The 19,405-nt window shown below is 37.5% G+C and overlaps 1 protein-coding gene across 1 annotated transcript in view; it reads left to right on the top strand.

Annotated features, from left to right (window-relative positions):
* LOC118649821 (disintegrin and metalloproteinase domain-containing protein 5-like) overlaps nt 1-19,405 on the top strand; it is an 80,757-nt gene that overhangs the window by 37,183 nt on the left and 24,169 nt on the right. The window contains exons 12-14 of the mRNA XM_036297236.1: nt 21-207; nt 6,709-6,804; nt 10,823-11,021. Coding sequence (XP_036153129.1) covers nt 21-207; nt 6,709-6,804; nt 10,823-11,021 — 482 coding nt within the window. The remainder of the gene's footprint in view (nt 1-20; nt 208-6,708; nt 6,805-10,822; nt 11,022-19,405) is intronic.

Genomic DNA, 19,405 nt, shown 5'->3' on the forward strand with positions numbered 1-19,405 from the left:
ATGTTTTTTTAATATTTTAGGCACTCTCGGGGTGTAAAGGATTTTAGTACCTGTAGCTTGGATGAGTTTAAATATTTTGCTTCAAATTCTAGTCTTGAATGTCTTCGTAACAGCTTTCCTATTAAGCCAGTTTACAAAAGAAAAAAGTATGTTTGTGGCAATGGAATATTGGAAAAAGGTGAACAATGTGATTGTGGCCTTGCAAAGGTGAGTAGAAAATTTTTCAAAAACTTTTTATTTTTTATATATGTATATAATAGGTATAAAAGAAGACAAACACCTTATTGTTAAGAAAAATAAATTTAAAGAAGACTTTTTTGAAAAGAAGATGGCAGCCTTTAAGTTTCCTAATTTTTATTATTTTTGAAAATGGAGAGCAAATGTTCTTAAGGTAATGTTTATCTTCAAATATTGTCTTTTGACATTCTTTAGTGTATGAATCAGCCACACACTTAGAATTAGTGACCACAAGAGTATTGAGAGTTCAAGAAATATATTTAACAGCAAGCAGTAACAAAAGCAGACAAGAACATCTGGAGACTATAGACTATTATCAGCGGGATAACAAAATAATATTGTGAGAAAAAAATTTGTATTGACAGGTTATGCCAACTAAAAATATTTTAAAATTAAATCTATTACATGTAGAAAATATAAAAATACACAACAAAGATTAAACTGTAAGATGAAAGATGATGGAGGAGGTATTGGCAACAAAGTGAAGTAGACATGAAAATTCTCAGAGATAGAAATTGTAAAATACAGACTATATTATATTTAAATATAATATGTTAAAAGTATACTTCTGTATTAAAATATGCACTGGGGGTGGGAGGGCCCCTCAGCCTGGCCTGTGCCCTCTCGCAGTTTGGACCCCTTGCTCCTTACCGCCTGCCTGCTTGCTGCTCCCTACCACTCAGCTCGCTGCTCCTTAGTGCTGCCACAGAGGCTCCTGCCACCGCTGCTGCACTCATCAGCTGTGAGCCTGGCTTCCGGCTGAGCGGCGCTCCCCCTGTGGGAGCACACTGACCACCAGGGGGCAGCTCCTGCATTGAGCGTCTGCCTCCTGGTAGTCAGTTCATAGTGACCAGTCATTCCACTGTTTGGTCGATTTGTATATTAGGGTTTTATTATATAGGACAGGATATTGAATGAGAACTGTAAATGAAAAATAAAATTTAAAAAAGAACCAAATAAAATTTTACATCTGAAAAATTTTTAATATATATATTTTTAATTCTCACCTGAGAAAGTTTTTAAAATTGATTTTTAGAGAGAGAAACATCCATGTGACAGAGAAATACTGGTAGTTTGCCTCTGCACCTGCTGACCCACCGGGATCTAACCTAAACCTAAGTATGTGCCCTAACCTAGAATCCAACAGGAAATCCTTCGGTGTACAGATTGAGACTCCAACCAATTGAGCAACCTGGCTAGGGCAGATCTGAAAAATTCTTTTTAAGTGTACCTCCAGGCTCTGGTCGGTGTGGATCAGTAGTTAGAGTGTCCCCCCACACACCAAAGGGTCATGGGTTTGATTCCATGTGAGGGAACATACACAGGTTGTGGGTTCCATCCCTGTCAGATTGCTTAGGCAATTAATTGATGTTTCTCTTTCTCTTTCCCTCTCCCTTCCTCTCTCTCTAAAATCAATGAAAAAAGCATAACCGTAGAGGAGGAGTTAAAAAGAAAAAAAAAATGCTGGTTTGGTTCAGTAGATAGTGCTTCTGCAGGAGGACTGAAGGGTACTGGGTGGGATTCTGATCAAGGGCATGTACCTGGGTTGCAGGCTCAATATAGGGCCCTGGCTGGGGATTCAGCAAGAGGCAACCAATTGATGTCTCTCACATTAGTTTCTGTCTTTCTCCTTCCCTTTTACTCTCTCTAAAAAAAAACCTCAATGCAAAAATGTCCTCAGGTGAGGATTATCCAAAACATACAAACACCCATCCCCAGTGTGATTATTATTATTATTTTTTTAATATATTTTATTGATTTTTCAGAGAGAGGAAGGGAGAGAGATAGAAAGTTAGAAACATCGATGAGAGAGAAACATTGATCAGCTGCCTCCTGCACATCTCCCACTGGGGATGTGCCCGCAACCCAGGTACATGCCCTTGACCGGAATCGAACCTGGGACCCTTCAGTCCGCAGGCCAACGCTCTATCCACTGAGCCAAACCGGTTTCGGCCCCAGTGTGATTATTGAAGGAGTATGTGAAGTATTTGTTGAATGAACGGGAAGGGATGGGACTTCACTTTTTAACTGTTTTAGCAACTCTGCAAGGCAGAGGGTTTATTTTTTATTTTAATTTTTATTGATTGATTATTTTAGAGAGAGGAAAGGAGTGAGAGAAACACCAGTGTGTTGTTTCACTTATTATTCACTCTTTGGGTGCTTCTTGTCTGTGCTCTGACCAGGGATCCAACCTGCAACCTTGCTGTATCAGGAGGAGGTTCTAACCCACTGCGCTGCGGGCTGCCTGTCAGGGCCCCTCAACAAACCCCCTTTGGCATGCCCTGGCCCCTGCTGTGGGCCGGAGATCCTTTGCTACACCAAAGGTTTGGGTTCCATTCTATCAGGGCACCTACTTAGGTTTTGGGTTTGATCCTCAGTCAGGGCTGACTGCTGCTCAGGAAGTGACTGAGGACCGTTGAGGTCTGTGTGCTCTAGTCATTCGGCGGGGAGCTGGGCTTCCATTGCCGACATGGCCGACTCTGATCCCTGCTACCCCTGCTCCTCCATCGAGGACGGCTTCAACTATGGCAGCTGTGTAGCCTCCGCTAGCATACATATCCTCATGGGTAGGTCGACCTTTCCATGGTTTGCCTGGCCCAGCTGCTGCGCAGTCGCTTCAGGAAGTGGATGTCCAGGTTCCCAGGTAGAGTGCCCTCTGTGCTGAACTCCCAGGGAGAGCGGGATCCTGAAAGGGAAAGCACTTAGCTTCACCTCCCCTTGGGGCTCCCAGGCCAGAGTGCCCGTCCTGTGCAGGGCTCAGAGGGGAGAGCTGCCCCAGGGAGGCCCCCTAGCTAGGTACTGAGAAAACAAAACTGGAGCCCTTCCTCCTTGAACCCTGTCGTCTTCAGTGTAGGAAGGGACAGATGAAAGCCTTAGCAGTCTTACTGGGGCATGCTGTGCATGTAGCATGCTGATTGGTCGTTATGTGACAGTGTCCCGGACAATTTGCATATTCCTCTATTATTAGTATAGTTTATGCCCAGGCCAACTTCCTACTAAGAAAACAAAAACAACCTGCAGAAGCACACAGCTGAATAGTCATTATATCATCTTTTCCTGTAATGTCCAACTGATTAACAAAAATTACTAGACATTCAGAGAAACAAGGAGTATGAACCATATACAGGAAAATAGGTAGTTCAGGAAAACTGACTCTGAAAAGTTTAAGATATTGCATTTAACACATAAAGCCTTCTCAGTAGTTTTTATGAATATGTTAAGAGAATTAAAGAAAATTTTGCTCAAATAATTTAAATTATCTTAATGAGTGAGCAGCTAAGGAATCTCAACAAATATAATTAATATATTTAACAACTAAATATAAACATTCTTTTCAAATGTACTTGAAATACTTATCAAGACAGAATATATTCTGAGCCATGCAGTAAGTATCATCACACTTATTTTATTTTGAGAATTAAATTAGAAATCGAGAATAATAAGATATCTTGCAAAACACCCAAATATTTGGAAATGACTATATCATTTCTAAATGGTCCATGGCTCAAAGAAATCACAAAGGCAATTAGAATATATTTTTATTTCATTATTATTATTTTTAAATCCTCACCTGAGGTTATTTTTTTCCATTGATTTTCAGACAGATTGGAATGGAGAGAGGAAGGGAGAGAAAGAAAGATCAGTGTGAGAGAGACATATTGATTGGTTGCCTCTTGCACGTGCTCTGACCAGAGCTGGGGAACCTGCAGCCGAGGTATGTGCCCTTGACTGGGAATTGAACCTGTGACCCTAGAGTGTGCGAACTCATGCTCTAACTACTGAACAACCAACCAGGTCTAGAATATATTTTTAAAAGTGTGCAGATGAAAACATGAAAATATATGCGAATCAGCTACAACAGTGTTTTCAGAAAAATGTATATCTTTAAATATTTATATTAGAGGGAAAGAATAATAAATTATTTGGAATGTAACTCTAGGGAACTAAAATATAACTCTAAATTAAAACCAAAATAAATGGAAGGAACAAATGATAAAGATAAAAGCAGAAATTGATGAGGTAGAAACTATAGAATGAAAATAAAAGCTGATGCTTTCCAAAAAAAGCAATATACTTGATTTGGTATACCTCTTATTGTACTCATGAAGGAAAAATGAGAGAAAAAACTAATTACTATTCTCAGGAATGGAAGCGGGCATATTACCACACACCCTATAAATGTAAAATTATGGAATATTAAAAACTTTATATAAATTAATTTGACAATTTAGATAAAACTGACAAGTTTCTTAAGACACAAATTATCACAACTGATAATAAGATAAAATTTGAATTGTTTATATTTAGTCAATAAATTAAATTTGTAATTAAACTATTTTTCACAGAGAAACTCCAAATCTATGTCTCTTCACTACTGATTTTATCAAACATATAAGGAAAAAATAATGCCAATTATACATGAATCTTCTCATGCTTCTTGAAGAATGTAGGTTAAAAGGAGCCATTTCAAAATAGCCAGAATATTCTATTTTTCTTAAGAAGGTTTGCCCTTACAAAGTGGATTAAAAAAAATCAAAGGACAGCCACATATTTGATTAAAAGAAACAGTATTTTAAAAAGCTAACAAAATAATATTTAAAGTTGGAATACATGAGTCAATGTAAAATAACTTTTAAAAAATATAGCACTGTAGCCTATGGTCAAGTTGTTCATATGGAGTTTCCTCAAAAAACTAAAAATGAAACTCCCATTTGACCCAGTGATCCCAATTCTGGGAATATATCCCAAGAAACTAACTAGAAACACCAATCCGAAAGGATATATGCACCCTTATGTTCATAGCAGCACAATTTACAATAGCTAAGATCTGGAAACAGCCTAAGTGCCCAGCAGATGAGTGGATTAGAAAACAGTGGTATATCTACACAATGGAACACTATGCTGCTGTAAAAAAGAAGGAATTCTTCCCATTTGCAACAGCATGGATAGACCTGGAGAGCATTATGCTAAGTGAAATAAGTCAGTTAGAGAAACATAAATATCACATGATCTCACTCATTTGTGGAATATAATGAACAACATAAACTGATGAACAAAAACGGATCCAGAGACAGAGAAGCATCAATCAGACCGTCAAACCTCAGAGGGAAGGTAGGGGAGGGTGGAGTTAATGGGCAGAGATCAACCAAAGGACTTATATGCATGCATATAAGCCTAACCAATGGACACAGACAACAGGGGGGTGAGGGCATGAGCGGAGGGGGGGGGGGCCCAAGGGGGAATAAGGACACATATATAATGCCCTAATCAATAAAGAAAATAAAAAAATAAAAAAGAAATGGAACAAAGCTGTAGCACAAAAAAAGAAAAGAAAAGAAAATACTAATAGCAAAAAAGGCTACACTAGGAGAGAAACATCTGATATTGGTAGACTACATAATTTAAAACAAACTTGATACTGAAGACTAGAAAAGCTGACTGAAGCCACTGAATTTTGTAAAATACTAGAGGCCTGGTGCACAAAATCCATGCATGGGGTGGGGAGGTCCCCTCAGCCCAGCCTGCACCCTCTCCAATCCAGGACCACTTGGGGGAGGTCTGACTGCTGATTTAGGCCCGGTCCTGGGGATTGTGCCTAAACTGGCAGTCATCCCTCTCACAATCCTGTACTGCTGGCTCCTAATCGCTCACCTGCCTGTCAGCCTGGTTGTCCCTAACTTCCCCCCACTACTGGCCTGATTGCCCCACACTACCTCTGTGTGCCAGCCTGATTGCTCCTAACTGCCCCCCCCCCCCCCGCTGGCCTGGTCACCCCTAACTGCCCCCCACTGCTGGCCAGGTTGCCCCCACCTGTCTACCCCCCCCCCCCACCACCACCACCAGCCTGGTCTTCCCTCGCAGCCTGCTGTTCAGTCATTTGGTCATCCTTCACTAACCCCCCTACCGGCTTGGTCATAGGCAGCCATCTTGTGAGGGTGTGAGGGTTAATTTGCATATCACCTCTTTATTATATAGAATAAATAACTATAGGGCCAGCATCCCAGTGACATCAGAGGTCTAAATAGATGAATCTGGCTTCTGGGACCACCTTTTTTTAAGGGTGGGTTTGGGGATTTTGCCATTTCAGAGAGAAGAATGTTGCTTCTGACAGCTTCACATCAGAGAAGTTCTCTATGTGAACAGATCTGACTAGTACAAGTTATTATCAAAGCAAGAATATAAGAAAATTTTTGAAGAGAATGGTAGTTAACAAGGCATCTAATAATTATTTCCTCTAAAGTGTTGGCTCCGCAGTATGTTCATGTTCAGATTACATGGAGCGTAGTGAAACAACGCTCTTCTTTTACAAACTAGTGAATGAGATGTTGATTCCTATAAATTTCATTGAAGAATGGGATTACTAAAACTGTGAGTGAAGAAAAGCCTCCTACTTTGTAAAGAAATCCCGAGTTGCAGTTTTATTTGATGGCACCTAATTACACATGATTGAGTAATAGCATTTGTTTACAGGATTGTACACATAAAAAATGCTGTGATCCTACATCATGTCGATTCAAAGGTAGGGTAGCCTGTGGTTCCGGGGAATGCTGCACACAAAGCTGCAAGGTAAGAGGCAATATGTATTTTATAATAGCTCAGCATTAATTTCTTGAAATTCTTGTTTAAAGAAGATGGAAAACATATTTCACCCTTCTCATTTTATTATATCCAAGTAACATTGGACCCACTCTCCCACTTCAGTCTTTTCAGCAATCTATCATTTACAGGACTCTCATGTACATAATACCTGATGCTCCTTCTCTACTAACTTGACTTCCCATTTTTATACCTCATTACAAATCTTTCTGGTACCCATAGAGATTTCTCAATGAGGAACATACATCACCCCCACCTATGGGGTCAGAAAGTTTGATTAGCTCCTTTTGTTAGCTAAATTCTCTTCACTGTCTTCTGGTGAAGTCCTCTGTTCCTTTGCAATTCATTCAGTTATTGTTGCAATCATTCAATCCCTCTTTTTTATTGAAAGCATTTAAAGAATTCCTGAGCAGTTGCCCCATGGTGGCACAATTCACTGGAATCTTAAGGAAAAAGGAAACAAACTCCTAAGCAAGGTGTAAACATCTGTAAGATTAGAGAAAGAGTATTTAAAAGATTTCCCCCAGCTTTATTGAGATATAAATGACACATACATAGTATAAATTTAAGGTTTACAGCATAATTATTTGGTAGAACTATATATTGCAAAATATTTACCATGTAAGATTAGTTGACACATCTATCACTTCATATAGTGAGAATATTTAAGAGTTACTATTTTAGCAACTTTCAAATATATAATACGTTATTGTTAATTATAGTCACCATGCTGTCCATTAAATTCCCAGACTTAGTCATTTTATAGTTGAAAATTTGACCTCTTGACCAATATCGTCCCATTTCCCCCACCTTGTAGCATCTGGCAACTATTATTCTATTTTCTGTTTTGGTGAAAAAAAAAATTATATATATATATCTTGTTTGACTTATTTCATTTAGAATGATACCCTCAAGTTTAATCTGGCAGAGTTTTCTTCTTTTTCTATAGTCGAATATTATTCCATTGCATATATACACTATATTTAAAATATACGTTCATCCATTGATGAACACTTAAGTTATTTCCATGTCTGTTGTGTATAATGCTGCAATGAACATCAAGGCACATATATCACTTCAAGATACTAATTTTATATTCTTCAGATGCATAGTCCTAAATTGGATTCCTTTTATTTTAAAATTTTTGAGGTTTCTTTTATCGTATGGATATTGCAACAATATTAGTTCTTATCCGTGAACACAGAATATCTTTTCATTTACTTGTGTCTCTCTCAATTTTTTTCATCAGTGTTTTCTGTGGACAAGACTTTTACCTCCTTTGTTAAATTTATTACTAAGTATTTTGTTCTTTTTGGTACTATTGTAAATGGGCTTTAAAAAATTTCTTCTACATACATTTTGTTGTAAATGTATAGAAATAAAATATGTTTGTACTCTGATTCCATAACCTTGGCTTTACTGACTTTATTTCTCAGTTCCGTTGTTTGATGGCTTCTTTAGGTTTTTCTGTGTATAAGATCATGTTATCTGCAAACAGACACAACTTTCTTCTTTCTTTATGATTTGGGTTCCTTTTATTTACTCCCCCCTCCCTTTAGTGCTCTAGCTAGAGCTCCCAGTACTTTGTTGAATAGGAACTGAGAAAGAGGATGCCTTTGTCTTGTTCATGATCTTTTTTTTTTTTTTAAATATATTTTATTGATTTTTTTACAGAGAGAAAGGGAGAGAGATAGAGAGTTAGAAACATCGATGAGAGAGAAACATCGATCAGCTGCCTCCTGCACATCTCCCACTGGGGAAATGCCCGCAACCCAGGTACATGCCCTTGACCGGAATCGAACCTGGGACCCTTCAGTCCGCAGGCTGACGCTCTATCTACTGAGCCAAACCGGTTTCAGCTTGTTCATGATCTTAAAAGGACACCCTTTAACCTTTTCCCTATTGAATATGACGCGAGCCAAGGCTTGTCATATGTGGCCTTTATTATGCTGAGAAATGTTTTTTTTTTGTATACTCAAATTGTTGAGAGCTTTTATCATAAAAGGGTGTTGAGTTTTGTCAAGTGTGTGTTTGTTTTTGCATCTCTCCAGAGGATAATATAATTATTGCCCTTAATTCTATTAATGGGGTGTATCATTGAAATTCGGAAATTAAACTGAAACACGTGGTTTTCCTCTGAGTAGGATGCAAAAGTGGCTTTCTTCCCGAGTTCTTATCCAGGTGGATTTGAAGAATGAAGCCACAGACAAAAGGTGGTATAGGAAAAGGTGGAAATTTATTGGGAAATAAACACAGACTCCCAGGTGGGGAGGGGGAGAGACCCTCTTTCTAAGGTTTATAAAGGTTACAGTTCTATGTGTCCTGATATCCCATCTTATTGGTCACTATAGCAGCTTCAAGACTCAAACACCATGTGGGGTCCCTCTTTTTTTCTCCCCCTCTTGTGGTAGAATTCTCTATTCCCTATGAAAATCTGTTTTCCTCTTTCTCCCTTTTGTTTTTCTACTCCCTGTGGCTTTCCCCTTATCTTCTGTGAATGAGTGTCTTCCTCTCCCCTTATTCTGTGAAGTTATGCCTTTTGGCAGCTCCCAGTCCCCCAGCTTTGCAGCCCTGCCCCATGAGCCCCCTTTATTTCTAGACTTCCCTAAACCTGCCTATTTTACCCCTAAAAACTCCTTTCATCATGTTTCCTAATTTCCATGTGTTGCATTGTCCATGCATCCTAGGGATAAGTCCCACTTGATCATGGTTTATGAGCCTTTAATGTGTGGTTGAACTTGGTGTGTTAGTGTTTTGTTGAAAACTTTTATATTTATATTCATTAGGATATTAGCCTATAGTTTTCATTTCTTGTTGTGTCCTTATCTGTCTTTGATGTCTTGGTAATGCTGGCCTTGTAAAATGAGTTTGGGCTTTTTAAAAAGTACTGAAAGAATTTGAGAAGAATTAGCATTATTTAAATTTCGCCTCTGAAACCAACTGGTCCTGGGCTTCTCTTTGTTAAGAGGTGTGATAACAAATTCAATCTCTTTAGTTGTGATTATTTTCTTCAAGCTTTCTGTTTCTTCATGATTCATTCTTGGTAGGTTGTCTGTTTCTAGGCATCTGTTTCTTGTAGTTTACATAATTTTAACATATAATTATTCACAGTAGCTTTCTACATTCCTTGGTATTTCTATGTTATCAGTTTTAGTGTCGACTCTTTAATTGAGTCCTGATTTTTTTTTTTTTTAGTTAGCTTACTTAAAGGTTTGCCATTTTGTTTCACTGATTTTTTTTAAAGTTACTTTTGAAACAAATAAATGAGTTTATCAAAGTCACAGGTTACACAATTACTAAACAAAAACCAATTGTGTACAATAGCTTCAATAGCTATGAACAATCTGAAAATGAAGTTACAAAACCAATGCTATTCACAATAGCATAAAATACTTAGGAAAACAATACATGAAATGTAAAACATACACTTAACAAAACATAATTGAAAAAATAAAAATAATCTAAGCACTGAGGAGACCAGAGATATGTAATTGAAGAAGTTATTTTTTTAAAACAGTTGTTTGCAGTGTGGTTTTGAAATAAAATTCCTATGTATACTTACATTTTCTTTTTTTTAAATCTACAAACTTTGTTCTACATGTTTATGGTCTGTATGTTTTGTTTTGTAAATGGTTGCTGATACCTGGCATATGGAGAAACCAAAGGCTACATATCTGAGCATAGCCATAATGGATCAAAAGTAATTTTTATATTAATTCCTTAGATTTACTTTCTTTTTTATAATAATGGTAGCCTGATTATCTTTGAGTTTATCACATCTCTCTGAAATATTACCCACTCATTTGTGCATGATAAATTCAATCACCTACGTTGCTATGCAGTGCTTAAGTAGTTGACAAGAAACATTTCCTCATTGATCTTAGTTAGCAACTTAGAAAAAAATGGATGGAAATTCAAAGTCTGATGAGAAAGAAAACTTGGGTATCACCGATATGTAATCTTTTCTTATGTTTCTTTTTCCTTCTAGCTAAAACCAGGTGGTGACATTTGTAGGAAACAATATGATGAAGATTGTGATTTTCTTGAGTATTGCAATGGGATTGACGCACATTGTGTGCCTGACACTTTTAAACGTGATGGGGAATATTGTAATGGAAATGAATCCTTCTGTTATAAAGGGCAATGTCGGATATTTGATAAACAGTGTAGAGATTTAATTGGAGGAGGTAATGACCATATTTTCTTCTTAGTTCTAAACTCTACCAATTCTGTAGAACAAAAATGTAGATGTAATTTGTTAATAAGTGAAGTCTTGTCTAGTGTATATTATTGTTAAAGGGAATAAAATTTTCTTGATTCTTTAAAACAAACAAAAAACCCTGTGCAACTAGAGACCTGATGCACAAAATTTGTGCAAGAGTAGACCCTCGCAGCCCCAGCTGCCTCAGCCCTCACAGCCCCAGCTTCACCCAGAAGGTCATCTGGACAGTCGTTCTGCTGTTCAGCTATTTGGTTGATTTTCGTATTATGCTTTTATTATTATAGATTCTTATTTGCACATAAAAGAACCCTCAAGTAGAAATGAAGCTTCTCAGGATGGTATATAGAATTTGAGGTGGTGGAGGTTAGTTTAGACTTACATGAAACAAAGGTTTTTACTAGAACAAAGCAGGGCTAGTCACTGGTTGTGTGGATTTCAAAACTGGCTCTGTTCAAAGGGGCTTCCTGAAGAGTGAGGGCTTCAGCTAGTTTAGTTCAATTTGATAGTTTCCTCTAAATGTGAGGATTATTAGCTTCATTGAAATACTATTCATTTTCCTACACATCTGTAGTTTAGATTCTTTGAGAGAGAGAGAGAAATTTTTTATTCTTAGTCCTCCCTCTAGGTCTTCCTTTGCCAGGTCAGAATAGAAAATTCTAAGTAGTGTCCAGATCAATAGGAATGCCAGGAATTTAAAAGGACAGGACATACAGGTTTTGGTAATTATTCTACTTTTGTTCTTTTCTATAGAATTGTAGGTGTGCCAGGCTACATTACAGCAATATTTAAAACATAACTAAGATAAAAACAAATTACCATTAAAATCAGGAAAAATAGAAATGTGTACTTCAGATTCAATATTTCCCCAAATAAAAGCAAGAAAATAAGTCTCAGTACTGGCCAGGTATTTTTAGTATTAGATAGTGGGATGTCAGCTAGATGTTCCCCAGGTATTTTGTTTACTGTTTTATTTAGTATTAACAGTGATTTTTAAAGCCCTCTATGGGAAACTATATGTGAATAAGTATAATAATCATCTCCTAAAATAGTATAGCTGTCTGTATGGAGGAAAGTATAACATGTAATGAATCTTGATTTCAAAAAATGTCTGTCCAATCCAAGTGATCACTGTGTTGATGTGTCTAGAAAAAGATAAGTCTGGCTATCAGTCAACTTTTGTAGTTAATTTTGGAAAACAATCCCATTTTTGTAGCTTCATGTAGATCTTGGAGGCCATAGGAGCTGTTGAAAATAATTACTGTTTTTAAATCCAAATTAACTATAATTCTTTGACTAGATCATCCATGGAAGCCTATGATGGACATTAGTGACTAGAACAGGGGTGGGCAAACTTTTTGACTCGAGGACCACAATGGGTTCTTAAACTGGACCGGAGGTCCAGAACAAAAGCATGGATGGAGTGTTTGTGTGAACTAATATAAATTCAAAGTAAACATCATTACATAAAAGGGTACAGTCTTTTTTTTTTTTAGTTTTATTCATTTTTTTAGTTTTATTCATTTCAAACGGGCCGTAGTTTGCCCACGGCTGGACTAGAATCATCTTAAAGAGGGTTTCATGTAATTCTGAAGTAGGCATTAGCTTTCCAGCATAAAAACTATATATGATTTACAGGCAACAGCCAATAAAAATCTCAGTCCACAGACCTTTTACTTAGTTTAGGATTCATCACAAAGGGAACTTATCCCGAATTATTGCTGAATCAATAGGATTTTTTAGAGGAGAGGGGAGTCTAAGACTTCCTGCACTGTAATGTTGCTGGTGTCTTTCTCCCTCTGGAATATCTTTTCCTCCCCAACGTTATTGAGATATAAATGATATATAACACTATATAAATTTGAGATTTAGAACATGTTGATTTGATATATTTACACATTGCTAAATGATTACCACTATAGTGTTAGTTAACACCTCCATCTTGTCACATAATTTCCATTTCTTTTTTATGTTGAGAACTTTGGTATACTCTCTTAGCAACTTTCAAGTATATAATACAGTTTTCTTAGCTATAACTACTATGCTGTACATTATATCCCAGAACTTGTAAATACTATAACTGGAAGTTTTTACCCTTTGGCCATATCTCCCTATTTCTACTACCCAATGTCTCTGATAATAACTACACTACACTACACTACTCTCTGTTTTCATGAGTTTTTTGGTTTTTTTTTAGATTCCACATATAAGTGATGTTATATATTTGTTTTTCTTTGCCTTATTTCACTTAGCATAATGCCTTCAAGATTTATCTAGGGTATATCAAATGGCAAGAATTCCTTCTTTTCATGGCTGAATAATATTCCTAGATTCACATATATACACACCGCTCCTTTTACATTTATCTGTTGATGGACACTTACATTGTTTGTATATCTTAGATATTGTGAATAAGGCTGCAATGAATGTGGGAGTGCAGGTATTTATTTGAGATCCTGATTTCAATTTCTTTGAATATAGACCCAGAAGTGGGATTGCTGGATCTATTTAGTCCTATTTTTAAGTTTTTGTGGAACCTCCATACTGTGCCCTCTTACAGTCCGGGAGCCCTTGGGGGATGTCTGACTGCCGGCTTAGGCCCGCTCCCCGCCAGCTGTGAGCCTGGCTTCTGGCTGAGAGGCGCTCCCCCTGTGGGAGCACATTGACCGTCCTGCGTTGAGCATCTGCCCCCTGGTGGTCAGTGCATGTCATAGCGACTCATCGTTCCACTGTTCAGTCGTTTTGCTTATTAGTCTTATATAGGAATTGCTGATAACTCCTAGAGGCTCAAACTTAGGAGTAGCTGCTTGTAATATTCTTTAGCATTGAGATCAATGTCACCAAGTGCAGTACACTAGGTTTCCCCATCCATATACAGAAACATTAACACCTGCCTACCTTCATTGCAGTCCTGCCTTGGTAATAAAATGCGATGAGAAAGCACTATGAGTTATAAAATACAAGGGATTAACAAGCCAGATGAACAAGTATATATAAGTACACATAAATGCCTTTCTTCTAGAGATCATTGCAGCCACATAGGAAACAAAACGAAAGAGAAACAACCCCTCTCCCCCAAAACAACCTCTCCCCAGTGGTTGACCCTACCAAGTGAAAAATGTATCCTCTTGATCCCACTACTTTCTCAAAATCTCCTCCAAGAGCATGCCTAACCACAGCAGGTCACTGCAGTTGCTGATGTTTCCATCAAGGAACTTGCACCATCTGGGTTCTGGGAACCCCAGCTGTAAGAGTGTCAAATTTCTGTCCTAAAATGTCCCAAACTTCTGATCACTGTCTTTCTATATTCATTTGAATTTCATGGTAACCTCAATTCAAAGCCTGCCAAATGGAGGCAAGAATAGGAAAGTTGATACCATATATTCTTAAATCTCTCAGGCCCCAGGAGAATTAGGTGACAGAACCACAAAAGTTATAATTTTGGGAGAAAAAGAAAATTCTAGCCAGGAGTAAGTCAGCCAGGGCAGTGGGACTTTGGTGTGAAGAAAACAATGTAGAAATACCTGTTACTCTGAGCCTCAAAAGGTGAGCTGAAAAAGGCCACTATAGAGGATGTTAGGTTGTTCACAGTGGTGGGTTACTGACATGGCTCCCCATGCCCATTAAGAGAACTGTGGATGGATTGGAAGAATTGTTCAAATGGCACAGGCTTTATAAAACAAACAATGACCCATCCCAATCTAACATTTACTGTTTTGTCCATGATGAATTTTTCTTGTAATCAACTTTGATTTTTTTAATATTCTTGATTGATTAAAGTATTACATATGTCTCCTTTTCCCCCATTGGCCTCTACCCTGCCACTCCCACCCCCCAGCACATGCCCTCACCTCCCTAGTGTCTATGTCTATTGGTTAGGCTTATATGCATGCATACAAGTCCTTTGGTTGAGCTCTTACCCAACCCCCACCCCACACCCCTCTACACACACACACACACACACACACACACACACACACACACACTCTCTCTCTCTCCCCTGCCTTCCCTCTGAGGTTTGACGGTCTGTTCGATACTGCTCTGTTTCTGGATCTATTTTTGTTCATCAGTTTATGTTGTTCATTATATTCCACAAATGAGTGACATCATGTGATATTTATCTTTTTCCAACTGGCTTATTTCTCTTCGCATAATGCTCTCCAGTTCTATCCATTCTGTTGGGAATGGTAAGAGTTCCTTCTTTTTTATGGCAGGGTAGTATTCCATTGTGTAGATGTACCACAGTTTATTATCCACTTATTGATGGGCACTTAGGCTGTTTCCAAATATTAGCTATGGTAAATTGTGCTGCTATGAACATAGGGGTGCATATATCCTTTCTGATTGGTGTTTCTGATTTCTTGGGATATATTCCTAGAAGTGGGATTACTGGGTCAAATGGGAGTTCCCATTTTTAATTTTTTTGAGGGAACTCCATACTGTTTTCCACAGTGGCTGCAACAGTCTGCATTCCCACCAGCAGTGCAAGAGGGTTCCTTTTTCTCTGCATCCTCACCAGCACTTGTCGTTTGTTGATGTGTTGATGATAGCTATTCTGACAGGTGTGAGATGGTAACTCCTTGTCATTTTGATTTGCATCTCTCAGATGATTAGTGACTTTGAGCATGTTTTCATATGTCTCTTGGCCTTCTGTATGTCCTCTTCCGAAAAGTGTCCATTTAGGTCCTTTGTCCATTTTGGGGGTGGATTGTTTATCTTCTTTTGTTAGGTTGTAGGAGTGCCCTATAAATTTTGGAGATTAAACCCCTATTGGATATAGCATTGGCAAATATGTTCACCCATGCAGTGGGCTTTCCTGTAGTTTTGTCAATGGTTTCTTTTGCTGTGCAGAAGCATTTTATTTTTATGTAGTCCCTTTTATATATTCTTTTCTTAGTTTCCATTGTCCTAGGAGCTGTGTCAGTAAAGATATTGCTATGACATATATCTTATATTTTGCTGCCTGTGGATTCCTCTAAGATTTTTATGGTTTCCATTCTTATGTTTAAGTCCTTTATCCATTTTGAGTTTATTTTTGTGTGTGGTGTAACTTGGTGGTCTAGATTCATTTATTTTTTTCATGTGTCTGTCCAATTTTCCTAACACCATTTATTGAAGAGGCTATCTTGACTTCATTGTATGCTCTTGCTTCCTTTGAAAAATATTAATTGAACATCATGGCTTGGGTTGATTTCTGGGTTCTCTGTTCTGTTCCATTGGTCTATATATCTGTTCTTGTGCCAGTTTTGAGGACAGTGGCTTTGTAATATAGCTTGATATCCGGTATTGAGATCCCGCCTACTTTGTTCTTCTTTCTCAGGATTGCTGTGGCTATTTTTTTCTTCCATATGAATTTTGGAGAGTTTGTTTTAGGTCTGTGAAATATTCCTTTGGTATCTTAATGGGGATTGCATTGAATCTATAGATTGTTTTGGGTAGTATGGACATTTTAATGATGTTGATTCTACCAATCCATGAACACGGTATATTCTTCCATTTGTTTATATTTTCCTCTATCTCTTTTTTCAACATCCTATAGTTTTCTGAGTTCAGGTCTTTTACCTACTTAGATAAGTGTATTCCTAAGTATCATATTTTTTGTTGTTGCAATGGTTGTAAATGGGATTGTTTTTTTAAATGTCTCTTTCTGTAAGTTCACTATTGGTATATAAAAAAACCCATAGATTTCTGGGTGTTAATTTTGTATCCTGCTACATTGCTGAATTCATTTATGAATTTGAAGGTTTTTTTTTTTACATTTTAAAATATATTTTATTGATTAAGATATTACATATGTGTCCTTATCGCCACGTTACCCCCTCCCCCCCGGCCCCCCACTCATGCCCTCCCCCCCTCCCCCCCGCCCCCTCCCCCCCCCCCCGCTGTCCATGTCCATTGGTTAGGCCTATATGTTTGCATATAAGTCCTTTGGTTGATCTTTCCCCCTTACCCTCACCCTCCCCTACCTTCCTTCCAAGGCCCGACAGTCCAATCAATGCCTCTCCGTTTCTGGATCAGTCCTTGTTCATCAGTTTATGTTGTTCATTATATTCCACAAATGAGTGAGATCATGTGGTATTTAGCCTTCTCTGACTGGTTTATTTCACTTAGCATAATGCTCTCCAGTTCCATCCATGCTGTGGCAAATGGTAAGAGTTCCTTTTCCTTCTTCCTCTTCTTAAAGAATACCTTTCAGCATTTCATATAATGCTGGTTTGGTGGTGATGAACTCCTTTAGCTTTTTCTTATCTGTGAAGCTCTTTATCTGACCTTCAATTCTGAATGATAGCTTTGCTGTATAAAGTAATCTTGGTTGTAGGTTCTTGCTATTCATCACTTTGAATATTTCTTGCCACTCTCTTCTGGCCTGCATGGTTTCTGTTGAGAAATCAGCTGACAGTTGTATGGGTACTCCCTTGTAGGTAACTGACTTTTTTTTCTCTTGCTGCTTTTAAGATTCTCTCTTTGTCCTTTGCTCTTGGCATTTTAATGATGATGTGTCTTGGTGTGGTCCTCTTTGGATTTCTTTTGTTTGGGGTTCTCTGCGCTTCTTTTACCAGGCAGGGGAAGTTTTCTGTCATTATTTCTTCAAATAGGTTTTCAATATCTTGCTGTCTCTCTTCTTCTGGCACCCTTATAATTCTGATGTTGATACGCTTGAAGTTGTCCCAGAGGCTCCTTACACTATCTTCATATTTTTGGATTCTTTTTTCTTTTTGCTTTTTCGGTTGGGTATTTTTTGTTTCTTTGTATTTCAAATTTTTTTTTTTTTTGGAGTCTTTACATCAAATAGTTTATTGATGATGGACAATATCATGTCATCTGCGAATAATGACAGTTTTACTTCTTCTTTTCCAATTTTGATGCCTTTTATTTCTTCTTCTCTTCTGATTGCTATGGCTAACATTTTCAGTACTAGGTCAAACAGGAGTGGTGAGAGTGGGCATCCTGTCTTGTTCCTGTTCTTAGGGGGAATGGTTTTAGTTTTTCCCCATTGAGTATGATGTTGGCTGTGGGTTTGTCATATATGGCTTTTATGTTGAGGTATGATCCCTCTATTCCCACTTTGCTGAGGGTTTTTATCAAGAAAGGATGTTGGATTTTATCAAATGCTTTTTCTGCATCAATTGATATGACTGTGATTTTTACCTCTCAATTTGTTTATGTGATGTATTACATTTATTGATTTGCAGATATTGTACCATCTTTGCATCTCCAGAATAAATCCCACTTGGTCATAGTGTATGATCTTTCTAATGTAATGCTGGAATTTTGTTGAGGATTTTAGCATCTATGTTCATCAGGGATATTGGCCTGTAATACTTCTTCTTTTTAGTGTCTTTATCTGGTTTTGGGATTAGGGTAATGCTGGCATCATAGAAAGAGCTTGGAAGTGTTCCTTCCTCTTGAATTTTTTGGAATAGTCTGAGGAGGATAGAGTTTTATTCTTCTTTGAATGTTTTGTAAAACTCCCCTGTGAAGCCATCTAGCCCAGGGCATTGTTTGTTGGACATTTTTTTGATAATTGCTTTAATTTCCTCCATAGTTATTGGCCCATTCAATTTTTTTAATTCTTCTTGATTGAGTTTTGAAAGGTTGTATTTTTCTAGGTATGTCCTTTTCTTCTAGGTTTTCCAGTTTGTTAGAATAGAGTTGTTTATATATATATATTAAACAATCTTTTGGATTTCAGTGGGTCTGTTCTTATTCTACCTCTTTCATTTATGATTTTTTAAATTTGGGTCCTCTCTCTTTGCTTCTTGGTGAGCCTGGCTAGAAGATCATCAATCTTTTTTATCCTTTCAAAGAACCAGCTCTTGGTTTTTTTTATCTTTTGAATTGTTTTTTTTGGTCTCTATGTCATTTATTTCTGCTCTGATCTTTATTATCTCCTTCCTTCTGCTCACTCTGAGCTTTTCTTGCTGCTCTCTTCCTAATTATTTAAATTATAGAGTTAGATAATTTATTACCCTTTTTTCTTATTTTTTTGAGATGCTATGAACTTCCTTCTTAGGACTGCTTTCACTGTGTCCCATAGATTTTGGATTGTTGTGTTTTCATTGTCATTTGTTTCCAGCATGTTTTTAATTTCTTCTTTGATCTCTTTGGTAACCCAACCATTGTTTAATAGCATGCTATTTAGCCTATAAGCATGATTTGTTTTTATTGTTTTTATTGTAGTTGATTTCTAATATTATGCCATTGTGGTCTGAGAAGATGCTTGATATGATTTCAGTCTTCTTGAATTTGGAGAGATATTGCCTGTGACCCAATATATGGTCTATCTTTTACAATGTCCCATGTGCACTTGATAAGAATGTATATTCCATAGCTTTGGGATGAAATGTTCTG

Source organism: Myotis myotis, unplaced genomic scaffold, assembly GCF_014108235.1.
Source record: "Myotis myotis isolate mMyoMyo1 unplaced genomic scaffold, mMyoMyo1.p scaffold_m19_p_3, whole genome shotgun sequence".
In the NCBI taxonomy this organism is placed as follows: domain Eukaryota; kingdom Metazoa; phylum Chordata; class Mammalia; order Chiroptera; family Vespertilionidae; genus Myotis; species Myotis myotis.